Source organism: Leopardus geoffroyi, chromosome A3 (genome assembly GCF_018350155.1).
Source record: "Leopardus geoffroyi isolate Oge1 chromosome A3, O.geoffroyi_Oge1_pat1.0, whole genome shotgun sequence".
Lineage (NCBI taxonomy): Eukaryota > Metazoa > Chordata > Mammalia > Carnivora > Felidae > Leopardus > Leopardus geoffroyi.
The window spans coordinates 25,859,543-25,882,042 of record NC_059336.1 but is presented as its reverse complement, the minus strand read 5'-3'; the positions used below and the strand labels follow the sequence as shown (position 1 = coordinate 25,882,042).

Here is a 22,500-nt window from a genome sequence, read left to right as displayed (position 1 = left end):
AACCCTTGCCCTACAAGTCTGTCTGTCTGTCCATCTATGTGTCTTGCCTATGCATCAATACTATGATCTCTTTCCCCCCTTAACCAACTGGTTAGGACGTTTGTTTACAGCTGGATGATGCACTTGGACCACTTCTCCAGAGCTGTTTCCTTGTCTGGAGAACCAATCCCATCTCCCAGACTTTCAACAGCAACAGCTCGTTTTCTCCTGTGGACCCCATGAGCACATTTTGTCGGCCAGTATTTCTCCTCCCCTCCCTTCCACACACATTTATCGAGCACGTACGGTGCCCCAGGTACTGTGCTGGGTGCTTGGACAGAGGAATATGTTCGTTTTCCTGCAGCAAGCAGCCCGCTAGAGGGGCAGATGAGCAGGAGGGAGTGACTTCTGCACACAGGAGCATCCCAGCCTGGGCCTAACCCAGTGCAGAGTTCAAGGAGCGTCTGTTGAACGAACGGATGGATGGATGGATGGATGAGTGAATGAGCGAATGAAAAGCCAAGCAATTTGCCTGGGCAGCCTTTCCAGCCAGGTCTGTGGTGAATGTACATTGTCTGTCTGGCTTTCGGAACAATTTTCCAGCACTCAGGGGTTCTCGCTGCCCACGGCCTGGCTCGGGACGCTGCGTGGACAAGCTTGGTGAGCTCCCTCCTCCTCCCCCACTCCTCTCTCCTCAGGCTTCTCCCCAACCTCGTGGACAACTTGGTGAACCGAGTCTTGGCCAACGTCCTCCCTGACTTGGTAAGAACCTATCCAGGGATGGGGAGCAAGGAGCACAGACTTTCCCCAGACAGAGGGAGCGCAGTCCAGCCTCCATCCCTGCGGGCGTGCAGGTGACCCAGAGGAGCCAGAGGGCTGGGGCCTGTTCTTGGGGGTCTGGGGAGGACCCTGACGAATGTGGAGGGACAGATGAGTGACGGGATAAGGAAGTGGAGCTTAAGAGTCACACAGTTCTGGTTTGAATCCCAGCTCGGGCACTTCCGGGCCACGTGACAATCCTATCACCTCTCTGATCTCGCTTTTCCCATCTATAAAATGGGGATCAGGAGAGCGCCTTCCCCGCAGGGCTGTGGGGAGGACAGTGCCAGGCACAGAGCACGCAGGCAGTAAACACAGCTATTGTCATTGCTATTCCTGAGCCCCGCGCCCCAGCGCCCAGCCCCGGCTCCAGAACCTCATGCCATCTCTCCCCCCACAGCTCTGCCCCATCGTGGATGTGGTGCTGGGTCTTGTCAACGACCAGCTGGGTCTCGTGGACTGTAAGTCCTTCCTGTTTTGCTTCATTCAGCCAGCGTCTTCCAGCCCTGATTTGGGCCCAGCCAGGGAAGGCGCCGGGGGGCATAGCATGTCTGGGAGGAAGGTCCAGTGTGGTGGGGGCACCAGGCCCCTCTCGGGCCCTTAGAGCGCGGTGTGGCTGATGTCACAGGAGAGAGGCTACCTGGCCTTCCCTCTTGGCGCCAGACATGCCTCCGGAGGGAGGAGCATCCCACCTGGCCCGGTGGCTAAGTCTCTGGACAGAGACAGTGAGGCTGGTCAGAGTCCTGGCTCTTTCCTGACAGCTGTGTGGACTTGGAAAGACTCCTTCCAGTTTCCTCAACTCTAATATGGGGGGCTGGCTTCAGCCCACAGAGGGATCGGAGAGTGAATAACAGGAGACACCATGAATACCGTTCAGGTCCCTAGAACCAGGCTCCGACACCAGCCGTGGTCCACGATTTCTGAGTGAACATACCTGGAGGCAAGCCTGCCCCGTATGGTTGTGCAGTTCACGCACAGCAGGATGGCAGGGACCTCCTTTCACATAGACTGCAACATAACGGAGGCACCTGACTTGTGAGGTGCACAGTATCTATAGCCATACAGGGCGGCCCTCTTGGGTGGCGCTCCCGTCTCTCTGGGACCCCAGGAAGTTTGGGGATGGCTTTTGCAGATGGGTGAAATTCTGTCCTTTTGTGGCCAGGAACAAGGGAGGGAGAGCCCAGAAGATGGGGCTGTTGGTCATAAGCAGTCAGGGAAATGCCAGCTTCAACTAAGCACCACGTTGTGGAACCTTAAAACTTCCTCCCTGGTCACAGTGCTCCACAGTTTACAAAGCTTATCAATATCCAGAATCCCACAGACCCCACAATATAGTCCAAGGAGTTATACAAACCTATTTTACAGAGGAAGAAACTGAGGTTCAGAGAGGCACAGTGTCTTGCCTGAGGTCACACAGCAAGGAAGAGGCAGAGGTGGGATTTGAACCCAGAACTCTTGCTCTTTTCATGCTGCCGTCTGGAGCTGGAGCCTTGCTGCCCCGCCCGCCTTGAGGCATAAGAAGGGAAGGCATCTGGGAGGATGAAGGGTGCTACCTATGACCCCACCTTTTCCTGCAGCTCTGGTTCCTCTGGGGATATTGGGAAGTGTTCAGTATACCTTCTCCAGCCTCCCGCTTGTGACCGGGGAATTCCTGGAGCTGGACCTCAACGTGAGTGCCGGGGCCTCAGGGAAGGGAAGGCGGGCAGGGGTGTGAGCGCCAGACCCATGGGCTTCTACTCAGTGTCTGGGAAGCAGTGTTGGACCAGGACCCTCTTCTGATTACTTGAAGACCTTCCAGAAGCCACATCAGGAAACACAATCGCAGCCAACACTTACCAAGTGTTCGCTGCGTGGCAGGCACGTTCCAAGTGCTTTATGTAGATTGACTCCGTCTGTCTTCACAGCCACTGTATGACATAATAAGGTGACCTCCGTGCTGATGTCCATGCTCTAAAGACTCCCACCATGGCCAGTTTCAAGCTACTAACTTTATATCACATGCATGGAACTTTTGCTCTTCCGAGCTGGTGTGAGCGGGTTCCAGCACACCACTGAATCTGACCCCTACCTGTGCACGGGGCACACACACACGTTCTTCCCCCCCCCCTGCCCAGCCTGTACCAACATGGGTGCTTCCCCCGCTGCTCTATCAGCTACAGAACTGTGGGTGAACCCCACGCTGCCACGTACACAGGATACGTGTGAACACATATACGTGCCCCCCAGTCTATTCACAAACAGTAGTCATTCAAGAGGTGTTTGTCGGTTACCTGCTGTGTGCCAGACTCCGTGCTGGGGCTGGGGGTGCACCGTGAACAAGGCAAGACCTCTGCCTTAATGGAGCTTACAATCCGTTGGAGGGGCTAGGCCATCCAAGAGTCACTCAAACAAATACACAATTAAAGATAATCAGTTCTGTGCAAGAGGGTCCCAGGATATCAGAGCCTAAAGCAAGGAGTCAGGCTGTATCCAGGGAGGTCATGGAGGGCTTCCTGGAGGAAGTGACATGTAAGCTGAGACCTGCCAGTAAGTGGGCCATAATAAGAGAAGAGCGTGGGTCAGGGAACAGTATGTGGGAAGAAGCCACGGTGGGAGTAGTGAGGTGGTGGCAGGGACTGACCAGGGGCAGTAGGGACGGAGTGGCTCTCAACGAGGCGGAGAAGTCCCCACGGGCAGACCACACAGCATCTGTAGAGCAGGGAGAGGGGTCTGGTCTTCAGGGAGTAGATACGCCATGGGCACTGTGCGGACACGTAATTAGCTCCTTTTGGCAGGGCGGAGGGGCAAGAATCCATGTTGGACACGTATTTAAAATAAAGGGCTCATGGCTGTAAGTGGTCATGAAGTGAGAACTGCAGGAGGTTCCGTGCCATCACAAACAAAGAAAAGCCAGGGACCATAAAAGAAAGGGGAACTCAGACCCAGGGGGTTTAATCGAGGAAGGCTGCCAGGGCGTCACCCCAGTCTCAGCCTCCTCCGCTCATCTCCCTGTAACCCTCCCTGTGACCCCTTCCCTCTCTGCTTCCCCAGACTCTGGTCGGGGAGGCTGGAGGAGAGCTCATTGACTATCCACTGGGGCGACCAGCCATGACTCCCAGACAAAAGATGCCAGAATTACCCCCCATGGGCGACAACACCAACTCCCAACTGGCCATTTCTGCCAACTTCCTGGGCTCAGTGTTGGCCCTCCTGCAGAAACAAGGGGCACTGGATATCGACATCACCAACGGCATGGTGAGTCATGGTCCCATCCGGAGGTGGGCTGGGCCGGGCAGCAAACAGCTCCCCGTTGGTCCTGTCTAGTCCCCACAGCCTTGGGCAAATTGCTTTCAAGTGAGAACAGTAAGTAGACAGTGCGCCCCTGACTCATTTCGCACTCACGGGCATGTATTGGTTATGTCAGTGTTTACCAAAGCACGGTGACTGAGATGATTTTAGGCGATTCGTAGACGTGGCATTAAAGAACATCAAATCATATGATGAGAAAGTTGATCTCTATTCAGTTCTATTTAATTTTATGTCACTCCTTCTTTAAAATCATAGTATATATTCTTACATACGTATCTCAATATAAATGCTTAGGATCCTTTTACTTGGTAAACATTGGTATTAAATAACTAAAAGATACATAAGAATAAGGTATGCTCCAGAATGATTTTCTTTCCAAATGTTTTCTTTTAAAAATTTCAAGTCTTCAGAAAAGTTACAAAATAGCACGATCAGTGCCCAAATATCCTTCACCTAGATTCACCAGTTAATATTTTGCCATATTTGCTTCATGTCTACGAATCCATCCATCTGCTGACCCACTGATCTACCCACCTACTCATCCATGCTTCCTTCCTCCCTCCCTTCCTTCCTCCCTCCCTCCTTTCCTCCCACCTACTCATCCATGCTTTCTTCCTCCCTCCCTTCCTCCCCTCTTCCCTCCCTCCCTCCCTCCCTTCCTTGCTCCCTCCCTCCCTTCCTTCCTCCCTTCCTCCCTTCCTCCCTTCCTCCCTCCTTTCCTTCCTCCCTCCCTTCCTTCTTTCCTTCCTTCCTTCTTTCCTTCCTTCCTTCCTTCCTTCCTTCCTTCCTTCCTTCCATCATTCCATTCATCCACCTATCTAACCTATCTATCAGCAAGCTAGCTAGCTATTGTTGAACAATTTAAGTTTTTAGAAACATGACATCCCACTCCATAAATTTGTGTGTGTCTCCTAAGAACAAGCTATTCTCCAAAAAACCACCGTATGAATTACGTCCATCTTGATTCCACCAAGAAGTCTCCATTTGGTGATAGTACATAGTTAATCCTCTCTTGTACTTTTAAGTGTCCTCTTTGTAACTCAGAGAGAACAGGACTCACCCCCCTCAAAGCCCTCCACAGACAACAAGATCCATGGAGAATATAATGGCACTGTTTCATTTTTATTGCATTTACTTTCACAGTTGCCATTTCTTTCTGTCAAGTGGTACTGACTTTTCATTTTTTAGTATTTGAGGTTTTCAAAAGCAGATCTTTGGATATGGCAGAATTATGCATTTAGTGGACACTGGGTTATCCACATGGACTCACGGATGTTCACCTTGTTTTGATAAAGAATTACATTTAGGCACGCCTGGGTGGCTCAGTCGGTTAAGCATCTGACTCTTGGCTTTGACTCAGGTCATGATCTCACGATTTGTGGGTTCAAGGCCCACGTGGGGCTCCAAGCTGGCGGGCAGAGCCTGCTTAGGATTCTCTCTCCTTCTCTTTCTGCCTCTTTCTCTCTCTCTCTCTCTCTCTCTCTCTCTGAATGAATGAATGAATGAATAAATGAATAAATAAATAAATAAATAAATAAACAAAAAAGTTAAGAATTACATCTAGAGGAGAAAGAGTCAGGTCTTTTCTTACCTCCTGCCCCATAAAGTCATGCCTATAGTAAGCTTAAGTGGCTGGCCCTGTCCCCTTAACCACAAAACGGCTGCCGTGATCAGTATGTGGGTTGCCATTGGACAGGCAGGACCTCCCAAGGGGTCTTTGAAGGGAAGAAGATGCCCCTGCTGGTTGCCTGAGGGTGTGTAGGTGTTTAAGCACTGTGTTAGCAACTCCTGTCTGTCCCTGCAGCCTCAGGGACTCACATGCCCCTTCTTGCCCTGCAGTTTGAAGAACTTCCTCCTCTCACCACGTCCACGCTGGGAGCTCTGATTCCCAAGGTACGTAAAGCAGACACGTCCCCTTGTCTTCAGCCCTCCCCTCCTTCTAGGTGTCCCGGGAACTGGGTCAGAAGGGGAGACGCCCACAACCAGGGTGGGGTGATCCGAGTGCAGTGACAAAGGTGTGGTGTCCAAATCCCCATGCCAGGAGGGCATGGAGGGTTGAGGTGGAAAGACCCTGAGCTGTAGCAGTGGACTGGTCTGCACCTTTCTAATCCTCGTCTGGCTACTTCATCGCTGTGTGTCTTCAGGCAAGAGTCTTAACATCTCTGAGCCTTGGCTTCCTCATCGTTAAAAAACGGATGCGAGCTCCTACTCCACACCTTCGTCTAGGAGAGTGAAGGAGATGAAGGTGATGGTTCACGTAAAGATGCTGACCCCCGCAGGTGCATGGTGGCTCAGATGGGAGGAGCCAGATTTTTGGAGCAAACATGAACTTGAATTCCAGCTAAGCATGTCTCAACCATACTACCATAGGCAAATGACATCTCTCTGAGCCTCCGTTTTCTCCTCTGGGAAATGGGGCTAACAATGCCCACTTCACCATGTGGCTGTGAACCTGGGAGTTGAACATAAGCACAGAGTAGGCATTTGATAAATGTTCACTATTATTGTTCTTGTTCATAATAACAAAACCGTTTGTTTTTTTTTTTTTTTTAAAAAGGGCAAGTGTGCTCTTGTCAGATTATTAGCTATATACGGTTGGAACAAAGGCCTTTCTGATCCCAGTTCTTGCCCCAGCGCTGGTCCAAAACCTGTTAGCCTGCACCTGGCAGGAGAGAGCTTCTTACACAGAAAGCGCTATGCAGGTACAAAGGATTGCTGTAACCTACGACCATTTTAGACATTTTTCATCTCTTTTCTACCTGTTCTGTTCTGCTGGTTCGACTTCAGAAGCAGGAAAGGAGACCCAAGTCAACAAATGATCACTATCGCCCTCATGCGGTTGGAAGCTGAATGGCATAGCACCATTATCTGAGGTCAGGGGCAGGTAGAGTTCTATCAAATGGACCTTTTATTTACTGGACCACTTCTATGTCCACTGCACTTTACAGTTTATGAAAAAAATTTAAGAATTCCCTCTTTTATTTGGTTTTAATCATCCCCCTCATTCATGGGGCCGGAAAAGGGGAGCAATCCATTTCACAGACAGGGAAACAGAGGCTCAGAGAAGTCACACAACATGGCAAATGCTGTGCTGGCACAAAGACTCAGACCTTGAAATGGGACTCTGGGTCTGCAGCAGCGGAGATTCAGGCTAGACACGGGAGAGTGTCCCCCGGAGATCCAGGCTTAATCAGAGCTGGGGTGTGCATCCTGGGTCTCCTGCTGCTGTGGGGAGAGTTTGAGGTAACCTCTCCGCGTCCCTGTGAAGGAAGGTGTTGCTAATTACTGGAGACCGTGTATGTTGGGGTTGGCTCCTCCAGGTATCCCCAAAATCCCCTTGTGAAAAGCCAGTTACCAAATTATTGATTTGTTGAAAGCCAATTTGCCAAAGGGTGAATTCGCTCAGTGGTCATTTGGCTAAATCTGCTAGATTTGCCAACAGATCAAGAGTTTGTTTAAAAGAATTTCACCTTGGGGCGCCTGGGCGGCTCAGTCGGATGCGGTTAATTAAGCATCTGACTCTTGATTTTGGCTCAGGTCATGATCTCTCCGTTCGTGAGTTTGAGCCCTACCTCGGGCTCTGTGCTGAAAGCATGGAGCCTGCTTGGGATTCTCTCTCCCTCCCTCTCTGTCTGCTCCTCCCCCGCTTGTGCTCTCTCAAAATAAATAAATACACTTTACAAAAACTTTTTAAAAATAAGTAAGAATAAATAAAAGAATTTCACCTTGACAATGTGTTCAAGAACATGAGTAGAATCTTCTTAGTTCCAGGATCCACACTGCTGCATTGCCTGTGGAGAAGTTTCCATTTACATGGATTTCTTTTTAAAGTAACTTTGTAGTTTTTCCCATATAAATTCTTTTAATATATATTTAAAAAAATTTTTTTTAATGTTTAGTTTTGAAGGAGAGAGAGACAGAGCGTGAGTGGGGGAGGGGCAGAGAGAGAGGGAGACACAGAATGGGAAGCAGGCTCCAGGCTCCGAGCCGTCAGCCCAGAGCCCGACGTGGGGCTCGAACTCACAAACCACGAGATCATGACCTGAGCTGAAGTCGGGCACCTAACCGACTGAGCCACCCAGGCGCCGCCATTTAGTATTTTTAAGAAAAGTGTTCCTTCGGGGCATCTGGCTGGCTCAGTCAGAAGAGCATGCAACTCTTCATCTTGGGGGTCATGAATGTGAGCCCCATGCTGGGTGTAGAGATTAAAGTCTTTTTTAAAAAAAAGAAAGAAGAAAGAAGAATGTTCCTTAAAATAAAGTTTTTGGTAAAGCAGTAATTCAGCACATATGGGAACTGACTTTTTGATGAACCGTCCCTTTAGCTCATTAGCTTTTGGGGAGTCCATTCACAGCAAACAGGCTCAGATTCCTCCCACCTGGGGGGCTCCAGAGACCCCTGCAAACCCAGGTAGGCTGTGCCTTGCTCTGAGTTTTCACTGTGAGGTGCCCCAAAATACAAACTTTCTCATTCCAGGTGGGGTGTCCAGAGGCAGCGGGAGGGGAGATGGGCCCTGGGCTTCTGAGTGACACAGCCCTGGGCTGCCATCTCAGCTCGCCTGCTGACTTTGGACAATTTGCTTGAACCTCAGTTTTTTAACTCTGTCACACGGAGAAAATGATACCCTATGGATTTGTGGTAATGATTCGATGCAACCGTGAATGTCCGGACAAACCCATCTTGCTCAGTCGCAAATTCTGAGCATTTCCATGCATCGGGCATTGAGCTCGAGGCTTTGCCGGCACCCCCACATTTAATTCTCGTAGCAACGCCCTGTGAGGGGTTCGGAGGGGGCAGCCGCCTCCCCAAACGCGGCAGCAGGTAAGAGCCCTCACATGCATGTAGGGCTCGGGCATTGCTGCAGGTGCCCGGGGTGACACCTGTGCCGTGTGTTTAGAGTTGGCTGCTGACCCCGCTACCCAGGGCCCCACTCACTCTGGCCTGGGGTCCCCCCCGCAAGGTGTTCCAGCAGTACCCCGAGTCCCGCCCACTCACCATCAGGATCCAGGTACCGAACCCGCCTTCAGTGACGCTTCAGAAGGACAAGGCACTGGTGAGGGTGTTCGCCACCTCCGAGGTCATGGTCTCCCAGCCCAATGACGTTGAGACCACCATCTGCCTCATCGATGTGGTGAGTATCAGTGGGGGGGGGGGAGGGGGCGCCGAGTGGTCTTCCGGAGTCCCCAGACCCCCTCAGATCCCCCACAAAACCAACCGTAGTGACTATAAGCCCAACTTGGGGCCAGATGATCTGATTCAAATTCAACCTTTAGCACTTTTAGCTATGTGAGCTTGGATGCGTCTCTCTCTCTCTCTCTCTCTCTCTCTCTCTCTCGGCCTCTCTTGCGTTACTTGGTTTGTAGCCTTAACCTGACACTATAAAATGCATTTGTTAGTTTATTTCTGGACAGAGATGTAATTTGTCTTATTCACTACAGCATCCTCAGCCTAGCCACAGAGTGCTACACATAGTAGGTGCTCAGTAAAGCACCTATTTGTTGAAGCAATGTGCTGTGTTAAGTGCCATTTCCCCCTTGGTGGTTAAAGCTTAATTCAGACACTTAGGGTTCTGCCCCATCTGCTATGTCTTCTCAGTCTTTCCTCCCAGGGCTCAAGACCAAATGAGCCACTTCTAATCCGGGAAGTGGGCATTCTCAGCTAGACCATGCCAAGCCATGGTGTATTGGGGGTCCTTTCTGGGCATCATCAGATGTCAGATTCAAAGGGCTGGTTCTCACCCAGGGAGTGGACATGGCTGTGCCTGATTCAGTCCCCTGTTGATCAGCCCCTGCTGTGTGGAAATTTTCCCATCAATAGCCTAAATGTCTGTATGATCCAGCTCAGAGTCCTGCCATGGCTCTCCAGTGCCTCCAGGATGCAGCCTTGATTTTTCTGGCCCTGCCCGATCTGGACCCTTCCCACTCAGTCTCCTGCAGCCCTCTTACCTCCTTGCTCTCCGGCTTTCTCTCTTCCATCTAACGCCATCCTCTTTCCTGCCCCAGGGCTTTGGCACATACCCTTCCCACTGCCTGGATCACTCTCACACCTTCTTTTTCATCTGGCCGAGTGAGCGTTACTGGGGCCTCGGCCGGCCCGTAAAAGGAGGTTTGGCCAAGACCTCGGGGAACAGCCTGTGTTACGCTGAGTGCTGACGCAGCGCCCAGCCAGCGCCTGGTGCACAGAGCGCTCCCAGTGGCGACACTTCATTCTCATCCCTCTTTCCTCCAGGACACAGAACTCTTGGCCATGTTTTCCGTGGAGGGGGATAAGCTGATGATCGACGCCAAGCTGGACAAGTAAGGGGGTTGCAGACTCGGGCCCCTGCTGCTCAGAAAGGCCTCCTTGGTGCTGCTGTGCCTGGTGCCAGCTCCTGAAGGGACATCTGGGAGGTCACCGGAGGTCCCCCAGCATGGCTGTCAGGGCTGGGTAGATCCAAAAGGCTGCAAAGGTGAAAATGGGCTGTGACCGCCAAGGCCGCTGGCACGAGCTGGGCAATGGGGGTGATGCCGCGAGCTTGCTAGAAGGAACCTACTGCCGACAACAACTACCATATCAATAATAATAATGACAGCCGTGATGATGATGGGCCAGGCTTTGCACTAGGTATTTATGTGCCTTCTCTTGTTCAGCCTTGCAATGGCCCTGCGGCATCTCCCATCTTAAAGAGGAGACAACTAGGGCTTAGAGAGGCGGGTTGCCTTACTCAGGCCCACACAGCAGGTCCAGAGAGGGGCTCTGGGCCAGCCCAGGTCTGTCTGAGCTGGAGCTGCATCGCGTGGTTACAAGTGCAGGCTTTGGAGCCAGGCCGTATGAGCTCAGATCCTAACGTGACCACTGACAGGCTGTGTGACAGAGGCCAAGTGACTTTGCCTCTCTGAAACTCAGCTTTCTCATCTGAAAATGGGGATAATAGTCCCTACCTCATAGGACTCATAATAACACTACGTGCCAGGCATTCAGCTAAGCCCTGAATGTGTCTCAATTCATTTCATTCTTGACCTCAGCCTATGGCAGTAAGTACTATTCTCATTCCCACTTCAAGATAAGCGAGACTGTGTGTAAAATTGTCAGCGTGTGCCTCGTTCATTATCACTTTTTCTTCTTAGGACAGTTGATCAAGCCCAACAATGGGAATTACTCAAAATAAGACATGACTCAGAGCCATCCAAGAGTTTCTAAGGAGGTGATGCCCGACCTAAGTCCTGGATGATGAGAAGGGGCCAGTGGGGGCTTGGGGGCAGCCAGAGCAGTGCAGGCAAACTTTAAAGGTCAGGAAAAAGCTGCGGTGTTGTGGATGGAGGGTCTGAGGGAAAAGGAGGGAAGGGAGTGGAAGTCGGCAGTAAAACACTGGTTTCTGTCCTGCTGGATGCCCTACGGCCCCAATGGCTTTGCCCCATGGGTGAGTCTGGTCTGGCCGCATGTAGGGCTGTGGGTTTGCAGGTAAGATTCAAGTGCAGTGAGACTGAGACCCTCACAGCACAGACAGGGACCTCAAACCCAGGCCTCGAGCCTCCCTCCTCAGAATAGCCCAGCAGCCAAAAACACACCTCAGGGCAGAGTCCTGGGCTCTCCCCTCTGAGCTCTGTGGCCATGGTCGGTTACCCCGGGAGCCTCAGGTTACTCCCAGACGGGGTTGCTGGAAGGATCCGGCGAGGTAGGGATCATTGCTTATGTGTGCACGGCACGCACTATGTACCAGGCAAGGCCTTGACTTGGATGACTCCTTTAGTCCTTGCAGCCACTCACTTTGCAGACGAGGAAACTGAGGCATAGAGAGGGTAAGTACTTTGGCCAAGGACATACAGCCAGTAGGGGTCACAGTTATGATTGGAGCCTTATGTACAGTCCCTCCTTATCCGCAGGGGATACGTTCCAAGACCCCCAGCAGACGCCTGAAAGTGCAGACGGTACCAAACCCCACCTCTACTGGGTCTAGGTCTTCCTGTACAAATGTACCTGTGATAACGTTCCATTTATAAACTAGGCCCGGTAAGAGATTACCAACAACCATAATAAAAGAGGACGATTATAACAACACCCCATAATAAAATTTACGTCTCTCTTTCTCAAAATACTGTGCTGTACTCACCCGCCTCCTGGTGATGATGCGAGACGATAAAATATCTAGGTGCCAAGATGAATGAAGCCGGGTGAATGATGTAGGCACTGTGATGTAGCATTAGGCTACCACTGACCTTCGGCAGCACATCAGAAGGGGGATCATCTCTTCCAGACTGCAGCTGAGTGCGGGTCACTGAGACCACGGAAAACAAAACTTCCGCTAAGGGGCTCCTGTGTAGAGTATAAAAGCCTCCGCGTCGTGTCTAATACATAGTTGGTGCTCAATACGCGGAGATCAACGTCGTTCTTACTGACTGCCCCCCGGGTCAAGCAAGGTCTTTGTGAGGATGTTCGCGGAGGGGCTTTCGATAGTTTATGGGAATATAAACCCCTTATGATTCTCAGGCAATCACCACTTCTAACTGGTCGTTTGCTTTATTGGCAGGACTCACCTCAACCTCAGAACCTCAAACGTAGGCAACTTTGATGTAAGTACTAAGCGCAAGCTCAAGGGCAAGATATTCTGGGAACCGTGTCCCCACGTGGCTAGCTGGGGCCGAGGGAGTCTGTGAATTCCAAAACATTGGCACCATCTCTGTGAGGCCTCCTTTACAGGTGGGGAAACTGAGGCCCCCAAAGCCAGTGAGGGGCAGAGTACAGACTCACAGCTCCAACTCTGCCAATGAGGCTGTCCCATTTTAATGGTTTTTATTTTTTATTTCTGAGAAAGAGAGAGAGAGCACCAGTGGGGAGGGGCAGAGAGAGGGAGACACAGATTCCGAAGCAGGCTCCAGGCTCCGAGTGTCAGCACAGAGCCTGACGCAGGGCTCGAACTCATGAACCGCGAGATCTTGACCTGAGTCGAAGTCGGACGCCCAACCGACTGAGCCACCCAGGCGCCACCAGGCTGTCCCATTTTAAACCACCTGTTCCCGTGGAGGCAACGTGGCCCAAATCCCTCTGCTCTGAAGCGGGGGGGCGGTAGGGACAGCCACGTCCCAGGACCCCTTCCTTTCTGGATCTGGACGCTTGGCTTTGCCACTGACTCCTATGTGACTTTCGGCAATACCAACCCACTCCGAGCCTCAGTTTCCTCATCTGTAAAGCAAACAGTTTCGGATATGTTTCTAACCACCCCTTTACCACCACGTTCTGAAATTCTGCCTTTCTAACCAGAGAAGCTCAGATTCTAGGGGTGGGTCCCGTTTCATCTGTTTATTCTTGGGTCCCCCCACACCACCAAGAGTCTCCAGAAATGCCCCTCTTCTCTTTTACAAATTGACAACAGACGTTTGCTTTCTAGAACAGTCGTGGTGAGACTTCCATGTGCACAGAGAGAGTCAAATACCTACCGTGTTGCCTATTTTTGGGTTTTTCCACCCCCAGCCTCCACAACCCATGTTGCTGGTGTCACCAGCCGCATTTTATAGATGGAGAAGCTGGGGCCCAGGGCTGGGCAGCGACGTGCCTCACAGCTGCCTGGGGCACAGCTGGGACCAGAACTGGCATCTCTGGACTCCGAGAAGAAAAGAAGCTCGCACAGTGTGAAATTAGAGACTATTTCTGGGGCCACAGAGACTGGCACCAAATTAAGCTTCTTTTTTTTTTTTTTTTTTTTTTAACCAAATTTCTCTCGTTTAATCCTCACAACAAACTTATGATTTGGGTAGAGCTATTAGCCCGTTTTCCAGATAAGGCAGCCCAATGCAGAGAAGCTGGGGGGCTTGCCCAAGGTCACAGCGCTGGGATGAAAGTCCCATGCTCTTGTCGCGGCCGCACCATGCGGTTCTACAGCAAGGTGGGGACTTTACACGGAGGAGTTTACATTCGGCTTTTACAACCGCTGTACGAGAAAGGAGTATTCACTCCTATCTTCAGCTGTGGAAACCAGGGCTTAGAGAAGTCAAGAGCGTGTGCACATGAGAAGTCTCAAGGACAGGTATTTTACCTGATCTGTCTGTAATCCTGATCTGCCTGTGTGAGCCAGCTTGCAGGCTGGGCTTGCTGGCCCATTTTACAGCTGAGGAAACTGAGGGTCAGAGAGGTGAGGGAGACTTCTCAGAGAGGCCCACGGAGACTGAGCTGGGATGGAACCCCAGAGTGTTGGCTACACAGCCCGAGGGCCTTCCATGACACCAGGGTGGCTGCAGAGCGAGCCACGGTAGACCAGTGCTCCGGGCCTCCCCCAGTCCCTGCCTCACCATGAGCCTGGGGCCGGTGCTTGCCCTGCTCTGGGCCTCAGTCTCCCCAACTACACCGAGAGCAGGTGCACAGATGCGCCTTGCGGCTGTCCACCTAGGTGGTTCTAAAGTCACGGCAGCTCCCAGATTCTCCCAGAGCAGCTCTGCGCCTTCCGGCCACAGGGCAGGGCCTCAAGGGGCCCCCGGGGATCTGAGCGAACCAATGCCTGGGTTGAGTTCTCGTCCTTCCCCTGCAGGTTGGCCTCTTGGAGGTGCTGGTGGGGAAGATCTTCGACCTGGCGTTTCTGCCTGCCATGAACGGTGAGAGCGGTGCCTGTGCCTCCGCGGGGGTGGGGGGTGGCTTGGGGACCTGGTGGCTGCTGGTTTGTCGGGCATGTTTGACACACAGCCATTCTACCTCAACCGTATTCCTGAGAACTTCATTCTAAGCTTATGTATTTAACCCTCTGAGTGCAAATGTTGCCCAAGCGTGCATCAACTTCCATATTTGCTGCTTCTGCCGCCTTCTTCTCTCCTCCTTCTCCTCCTTTTTCTCTCCTTCTCCTCCTCCTTCTCCTCCCCCTCCTCCTCCTCTTCCTCCTCCCCCTCCTCCTCCTCTTCCTCCTCCCTTTCCTTCTTCTTCACTTATTTGGCTGATTTTTCTGATTATCCAGGTAAAATTCTGATCACTCATGAAAATTACATGTGTGTCAGTTTTAGAAAGTCCTGAACAGTTTAAAAGGTAAAATCTCGGAGCGCCTGGGTGGCTTTGTCAGTTAAGTGTCCGACTTCGGCTCAGGTCATGATCTCACGGTCCGTGAGTTTGAGCCCCACGTCGGGCTCTGTGCTGACAGCTCAGAGCCTGGAGCCTGTTTCAGATTCTGTGTCTCCCTCTCTCTCTGCCCCTCCCCTGTTCATGCTCTGTCTCTCTCTGTCTCAAAAATAAATAAACGTTAAAAAAAATTTTTAATAAATAAATAAAAAATAAATAAAAGGTAAAATCTCACCTCCCAGAGGCAATTAATCTCGACCCCTGGTTATATTTCCTATTAAACTCTTTTTTCCCCATTAAAAAAATATATATGGCCTAAGATATTTCCTGTAATCTTTGAGGTTTATTTTTAGTCGTGGTAAAATACCCATAATGTGAGATTTACCTTCTTAATCATTTTTAGGTATATAGTTTAGTATTATTAGGTATATTGACATTGTTATGTCCCTGATTGATTTTTGTTTTTGTTTTTTGTGTTTTGCGTTTTGTGTTTTTTTTTTTTTGTCTTTGATATCACGTATTTAATTTTACATGCAGAGACAGTGTGAATACATTATTGTTGTAGAAAGTTTCGTCAGTACAGATAAAGCTAAAGTTGCTCTTACCGATCTCCCCAGCCTCCTAACCCAGAATCCGACCCTAGGCAGCCACGTTATCATGAGAGGGTTTTCTTGCCCAACTTCATAAAAAGAAGGGACTGAGTATGATTCCCCCACTCTGTGGTGCCTCAAGGATGTTATCAGGAAGCCACCTGACCTGCAGGGCCACTGGAGGCTGAGGTAGCTGAACCCCGTTTTAACTGGAAACCTCGCCCCCAAGGCCTCCGCCGGTCTGGCCGCACCCTCCCTCTCCCTGCTTCTGCATCATGGAGAAGAGGACAGAGAGGGGCTGCTCTGAGCTCTACCAGCGAGGGTTCGTTGGGGGTGCTCTTGATGTCAGATGGACCTTTATCCCGAAAACTGTCACCAGAGGAGGCCAAATCTCAATCACAGAAAAGCCCTGGCCACCAAGGCCAGGCACGTTCGCCAGCGGGAGAGGACGATGTCAGGAGCTAGGCTGGGCTGGGCTGACCTGTGAGGCAAAAGGTGGAGACTCTCACCCTGGCTTGGTCACTAAGAGGTGGTGTGAACCTCTTGGTGGAGGCCCCTTGGTCTCGCTGTAATGCAATTTACCATTCTCAAAAGTGAGAGATTGGAGAAGAGCCAGGATTCTCAAAGTGGGTTCCGTGAAAAAAAATTCATCCCATAAGATACTCTTAAGGAAAGGGTTCTGTGGCGCCAAGCAAGTTTGGGAAATTCTGAATATACTACTCTGGGGTAGGTTTACAATGTCCCTTGCTCTCTGAAAAGTCCTGCTGGAGGCAGAAAATCTGTTTGACTTCATTTAATCCAGATTCCTTCACTTGTCTTTTCATCCTTCTCTTCCTTCTTACGTTCTTTCCTCCCTTCCTTCCTTCTTCCTTTCCTTCCTTCCTCCCTTCCTTCCTTCCTTCTCTCCTTCCTTCCTTCCTTCCTTCCTTCCTTCTCTCCTTCCTTCCTTCTCTCCTTCCTTCCTTCTCTCCTTCCTTCCTTCCTTCCTTCTTTCCTTCCTTCCTTCCTTCCTTCCCAGAACATGAATCAGTATGAATCTACTTCAGTTCTGCCAATCTAAAAGCAAACAGCACATCCCATGGCAGTCACTTGTTGGGGCCCCATGTGTATCCTTCCATACCTCCATTCAGCAAACATCTGTCCACTTCTCTGTGCCCAGCCCAGAGCTGGGTGACACCGGGGACACAGTCCTTGCCTGCAAGAAACTCACAAGACGGGTAGAGGTGACAGATGTGGAAGCAGAGAATTAACATTCTGTGATTTCAATAATGGTGGGGGGGCAGTTCGAGGAAGAGGCAGGAGCCCAAGGTTGCTCGGCCTGGGGTGGAGGAAATCTCATAGAGGGCATGACATCCAAACAGTCCCGGGGAAGGCTCAGAACCGGCAGGCAGGCAACGGTGAGGGAGTGTGCTCTGGGTGGGAGCATCTACAAGGACAAAGGCCTAGAGACAGAGGAGAAATGGCTGGTTTCCTTGAAAATATTGGTAGCCTCCCGTGTGGCTGACACTTCTTAGCCACGCTGACTGTGCCTGACCGTTTTGTTGTTGTCTCTTTTCACAGCCGTGCTGGGCTCTGGCGTCCCTCTCCCCAAAATCCTCAACATCGATTTCAGCAATGCAGACATCGACGTCTTGGAGGTAAGGGAGGAAGAGCTCTTTTCGCTCTCCGCTCCATGCCCAGGAATTGGGAGGAGGAAGAGAAGGGAGGTGAAGGGTGGGGCAAGAGGGGCCTGTTTCCTCAAAGGGCGGGGCTGGGGGAACAACCTTAAGAACGCTTAAATAAAGCTTAAGAACCCTTAAATAAAGTTTTCCAACCAACCATCTCATTTCGTCCTCATGGCAGACATCCTCGCCCCCATCTCGCAGATGGGAATACTGAGGCTCAGAACAGTAAGGGGCTCACCCAAAGTGGAAGTGTGATGTAGTTCGTTGGAAAAACTTTTACTGAGCACCTTCTGAGTGCCAAACAATGTGCAAGGGGCTGGGAATACAGCAGTGAGCAAAATGTACAACCCTGACCCTTGCAAAGCTCGCTCAGCCAGTGGGAAGATGGGCCTTTGGATAAATATTCCTGAAGTAATTGCTAATTATAATCATGGCAGTTGCCTTGAAATTCAAATGCAGGGGGTCTTTTTCCACTATAAAAACCACATATTCTCATTATCTGCAATTTGGAAAATACAGATAAGATTAAACAAACACCTGTTTATCCTCTTAGACATATTTGCAACCTAGAAATGAACATTTAGAGCATTTCGCTGTTTTCATCTCAGTCTTTCTGGAGTTTTATTTTTAAACACAATTTTGATCAGTAGGGCACTAGCATTAAAGAATGAGGATGCTAGAACCCAACAGCCTGGGTTCAAATCCTGCCTCTGCCAGTATCCTGCTGGGAGACCCTAGATAAGTTACTTAACTTCTCTGAGCCTGTTTTCTCCTCTGTAAAAAGGGGCTAACCATAGTAACTAACTATAAGGCTACTTTTAGAATAAAGTGAGATTCTACATGTAAAGTGCCTTAAACAGCCCCTGGCACACAGTGAGGAGTCTAGAAGGGTCCATCATCCTCAGTGTCCTCGTTGTAATAAAGATCCTGGTGCACAAAGGTGTTTCTGGGTCTGGGATTCAGTACGCTCCTCAGAACACAGAAATGGAAAGAATGGGCTTTTCCCCCAGAACAACCATTTCCTTTTCAAAAGATGACCCCGTCCACACCGCCTCCAGCAGCATGCAGAGAGCCCAGCTCCTCACACACCTGCCGGGCTTGGGTCTCAGCCCAGGGGTGGCCCCCACCACCACCTCAGGGGAGCAGTCAAAGGAGGCGGGCAGTGACCTTGAAGGGGCAGTGCGGACAGAGGTCAGATGTAGGCGCTGGGATGGTCCTCAGTGGTGCGTGTCCTGGTCCCATCTCTTGAGCTCCTGGAGGGCCTCAGTGCTGCCCTGAGCCTCAGTTTCCTCATCTGAAAATGGGAACGGTAATGCCCCTCTCATAGGGTTTGTGATGAGAAATTAAATGAGATACAGCATTTTATTTATTTATTTATTTAGAGCACCCGCATGTGAGCAGGGGTGAGGGGCAGAGGGAGAGGGAGAGAGAATCTTGAGCAGGCTCTCACGACCGTGAGATCCTGACCTGAGCTGAAATCTACAGTCAGACGCTTAACCGACTAAGCCACCCAGGCGCCCCAAGATACAGCATCTTGGTGTTAACTACTCTTCACTTTTAAAGGGGGGTTAGGAAATACAGATGGGATTGGCACAAATTTATCATCACCGTCACCATCATCATCATATGCCATTTCCCAAGCACATCCTGTGTCCCATGCACTAGTTCGTACGCATTTGGGCCCTAGCACGACCCTGGCTGCTGTTTGCCCTCATGTCATAGATGTAGGACCTGAGGGTCAGAAAGGGTAGGCCACCTGCCCGAGGTCAGCCAGCTCCTGAGAAGTAGGTTTTGCACTGAAATAACGGAAGTGGCGCCAACCAGTGATTCTCGACGGGGGCTGTATTGCAAGCCCCCTCCCCAACCTGAGAGCCCTTTTTAAATTACTGGGGATGATTTTTTCTTTCCTGGATAATCATGCTTGAGTATTTCACATCAAAATACATATTATTTCATTATAAACTACTTACCTTTTATTTCTTCTTTATATTCTAGTAAGGGATGTAAGTAGATTATATAGGTTATGAATTTTATTGCAGAATAATAAAAGAGAAAAAAAGAGTAATAAGAGAGATAACACAAATACCTGTAATAAAATGTAAAATGGAGTGTTGGTTCTGAAAGGTATAGAACCACTGAGTTATTTATTTTTTGTGCATAAACATTTTATTTTTATTTTTTTAATATAATTTATTGCCAAATTGGCTAACATACTCTGTGTAAAGAATGCTCTTGGCTTTTGGGGTAGATTCCTGTGGTTCATCACTTACATACGACACCCAGTGCTCATCCAACAAGTGCCCTCATCAATGCCCATCACCCACTTTCTCTTCCCCACCCCCCATCCACCCTCAGTTTGTTCTCTGTATTTAAGAGTCTCTCATGGTTTGCCTCCCTCCCTCTCTGTTTGTAACTATTTTTCCCCCTTCCTTTCCCCCATGGTCTTCTGTTAAGTTTCTCAAGATCCACATATGAGTGAAAACATATGATATCAGTCTTTCTCTGACTGACTTATTTCACTTAGCATAATACTTTCCAGTTGCAACCATGTTGCTACAAATGGCAGGATTTCATTCTTTCTCATTGCCCAGTAGTATTCCATTGTATATATAAACCACATCTTCTTTATCCATTCGTCAGTTGATGGACATTTAGGCTCTTTCCATAATTTGGCCATTGTTGAAAGTGCTGTTGTAAACATTGGGGTACATGTGCCCCTAAGAATAAGCACTCCTGTATCCCTTGGATAAATTCCTAGTAGCAGAACCACTGATTTAAAGACCCAGTCCAGTCTTGGTCTCGTACAACCTCTGTAAATAGTAGCTAATTCTTCTCCTTCTCTTCTCCTCCTTCTTCCTCTTCTTCCTCTTCCTCTTTCTTCTTATTATTATATGGGTCTAGCCATGTCTTTTAATTTTTCATTTTCTTTTTTTGTTGTTGAGAGAGAGAGAGAGGGCGCAAGTGAGCAAGGGGCAGAGAGAGGAAGAATCCCAGGAGGGCTAGAGAGAGAGAGAGAGAGAGAGAGAGAGAGAGAGAAGCAGGGATCACCCGAAGCAGGGTTCATCTTTTACTTGAAGTGTGCTCGTGTTCACCCAAAGCAGGTCTTGAGCTCACCCGATGTGGGACTTGAACTCACCAACTGTGAGATCATGACCTGAGCCAAAGTCAGATGCTTAACAACTGAGCCACCAAGGCACCCCTAATTTTTCATTTCCAAACAATTTTAGACTTACAGAAGAGTTGCAAAAATAGTACACAGAGCACTAGAACACTCTTCACTCAGTTTCCCCTAATGTTGCCATCTTATATACCCAGAGTATAATGATCAAAACCAGGAAGTTCACACTGATACAAAACTATTAACTGATCTACAGGCCTTCCTTGACAGTTTTCCCACTGATGTCCTTTGTCTGGTTTAGGATCCAGGATCCCACTTTGCATTTGGTCATCAGTCCAAATCTGCGACAGTGTCCTCCAATGTGTGACAGTTGCTAAATTTTCCCTTGTGTTTTATGACCTTGACATTTCTGATGAGTCTGGCCTGTGGTGTGGGGTGCCCTACAATTTGGATTTGACAGATGTTTTCTCATGATTAGATTGAGGTTATGTATTTTTGGCAAGAACCCCACTGAAGCGATGCTGTGTGCCTTCTCAGTACACCGTATCGGGGGCACACAATGTCAACGCCTTCTTCCCAGGGATACTGACTTTGATCATGTGGTTAAGGTGGTTCCTGCCAGTTCCCCCACTGCTAAGTTACGATTTTTCCCATTGTAACTAATAACTCACAAGGAGATACTTGGAGATGACCCAAATATCCTACTTCTCATCATGCTTTCTGCCACTCATTTTAGCATTCTTTAATGGTTCTTGTCTGCAACAGTTATTAGTGCGGTGTTTGCCCAATGGAGACTCTATAACTCCTTTCACATTTATTAGGTAGAAATCTCCTACGAGGAAGAACCATCCCTGCTCACCATTTATTTATTGATCCAATAATTTATATCAGTACAGACTCATGGGTATTTATTTTGTTCTGTGGGTTAAACCTATTATTTACTTTGTTGTAGATATTTTTAGTTGTGGAAATTGGATTTGGGGAGAGTGTGGACAGAGGCCCAGGCCTGCTTCTCTTATCTGGGAGAAGAAAGAGATGAGGGGTAGGGAGGGAAGTGTCTTGCCCAAGATTCCCCTGTACAGGGCAAGCCAATGACATGGCCAGGGTGATCTTCAGACCCCTTGCCCCCAATTGTCTCCTCTCTTCAGAACTGCTCCTTCCCAGAAATGTGACTTGCCCAATCCAAAGGCAGGTGACTACTAGGCTGCAGGCAGAAGTCATCTCATCCATTAACTGGATTCTCTCTTCTGTTCTCCAAGGACCTTCTGGTGCTGAGTGCCTGAACAGCAGAGGCAGAGATGCTGCCGAAGCCCTGGAAGAAGCCAGAACCAGCCCTGGAAAGGCTCTGACTAACACAGCCCCTGGCCCTGAGTCCCTTCAGCCCCCTATGACAGTCCTTCCCCAGCCCTGCAACCCTCTTCCCACATGCCCCCACCCAAAAAAGGAACCAGCCATTGGCCCTGTGGGCAAACAGTCCCATCCACGGTTAGCCCTACAGTCAGCACCCACAGGGGGAAGGAGGTCACCTGGAGGACTGAGGCCTTTTGGACTCCATGCCAGACTCCACACTGCATACTTTACACTTTCAATAAAAGATTCCAATTTCCCTGCAGTTGGGGCAAGTCTCCACAAAGACCTTCCCTCAGGGTCTGGGTGTTTATTCCCTCGATGGCTGGCCAGGGGCACCTGGCAGCTGTAGCTATGACCTGATGGAGGATGGTTCAGGTCATGAGTGAAAACAATGTCAGATACCTATGAGGACCCTACAGATGGACAGGAGGGGATTTAATTCAGTTCTCACTGCCTTGGTTCAGGGCTCAATTTGGCTGATTCCTCTTGCCTCGGTTTCCCCCACCACTCCTCAGCACACAGGGAGGGCCCAGACTCGGAAGCAACAAGTTCAGAATCATCAGGCTCCACACTGCCAGAAGAACTGCCATCTAGCCTACCTCCCGTGTGCCATGATGATGAGGGTCTCCTCTCCTTTCTCAGCTTTCATCTGCTTTCTCCCTTCCTTTCCTCTTCTGTG

General features: G+C 49.9%; 1 protein-coding gene across 1 annotated transcript in view; it reads left to right on the top strand.

The window, feature by feature from the left end:
* Positions 1 to 22,083, top strand: part of BPIFB4 (BPI fold containing family B member 4) — a 28,404-nt gene extending 6,321 nt beyond the window's left edge. Inside the window, exons 6-16 of the mRNA XM_045443768.1 lie at positions 678 to 741; positions 1,199 to 1,259; positions 2,376 to 2,467; positions 3,829 to 4,032; positions 5,926 to 5,979; positions 9,047 to 9,217; positions 10,315 to 10,382; positions 12,593 to 12,635; positions 14,585 to 14,648; positions 17,250 to 17,326; positions 21,731 to 22,083. Of these exons, the coding sequence (XP_045299724.1) occupies positions 678 to 741; positions 1,199 to 1,259; positions 2,376 to 2,467; positions 3,829 to 4,032; positions 5,926 to 5,979; positions 9,047 to 9,217; positions 10,315 to 10,382; positions 12,593 to 12,635; positions 14,585 to 14,648; positions 17,250 to 17,326; positions 21,731 to 21,754 (922 nt within the window). The 3' untranslated portion in view covers positions 21,755 to 22,083. The remainder of the gene's footprint in view (positions 1 to 677; positions 742 to 1,198; positions 1,260 to 2,375; positions 2,468 to 3,828; positions 4,033 to 5,925; positions 5,980 to 9,046; positions 9,218 to 10,314; positions 10,383 to 12,592; positions 12,636 to 14,584; positions 14,649 to 17,249; positions 17,327 to 21,730) is intronic.
* The last annotated feature ends 417 nt before the right edge of the window (positions 22,084 to 22,500 follow it).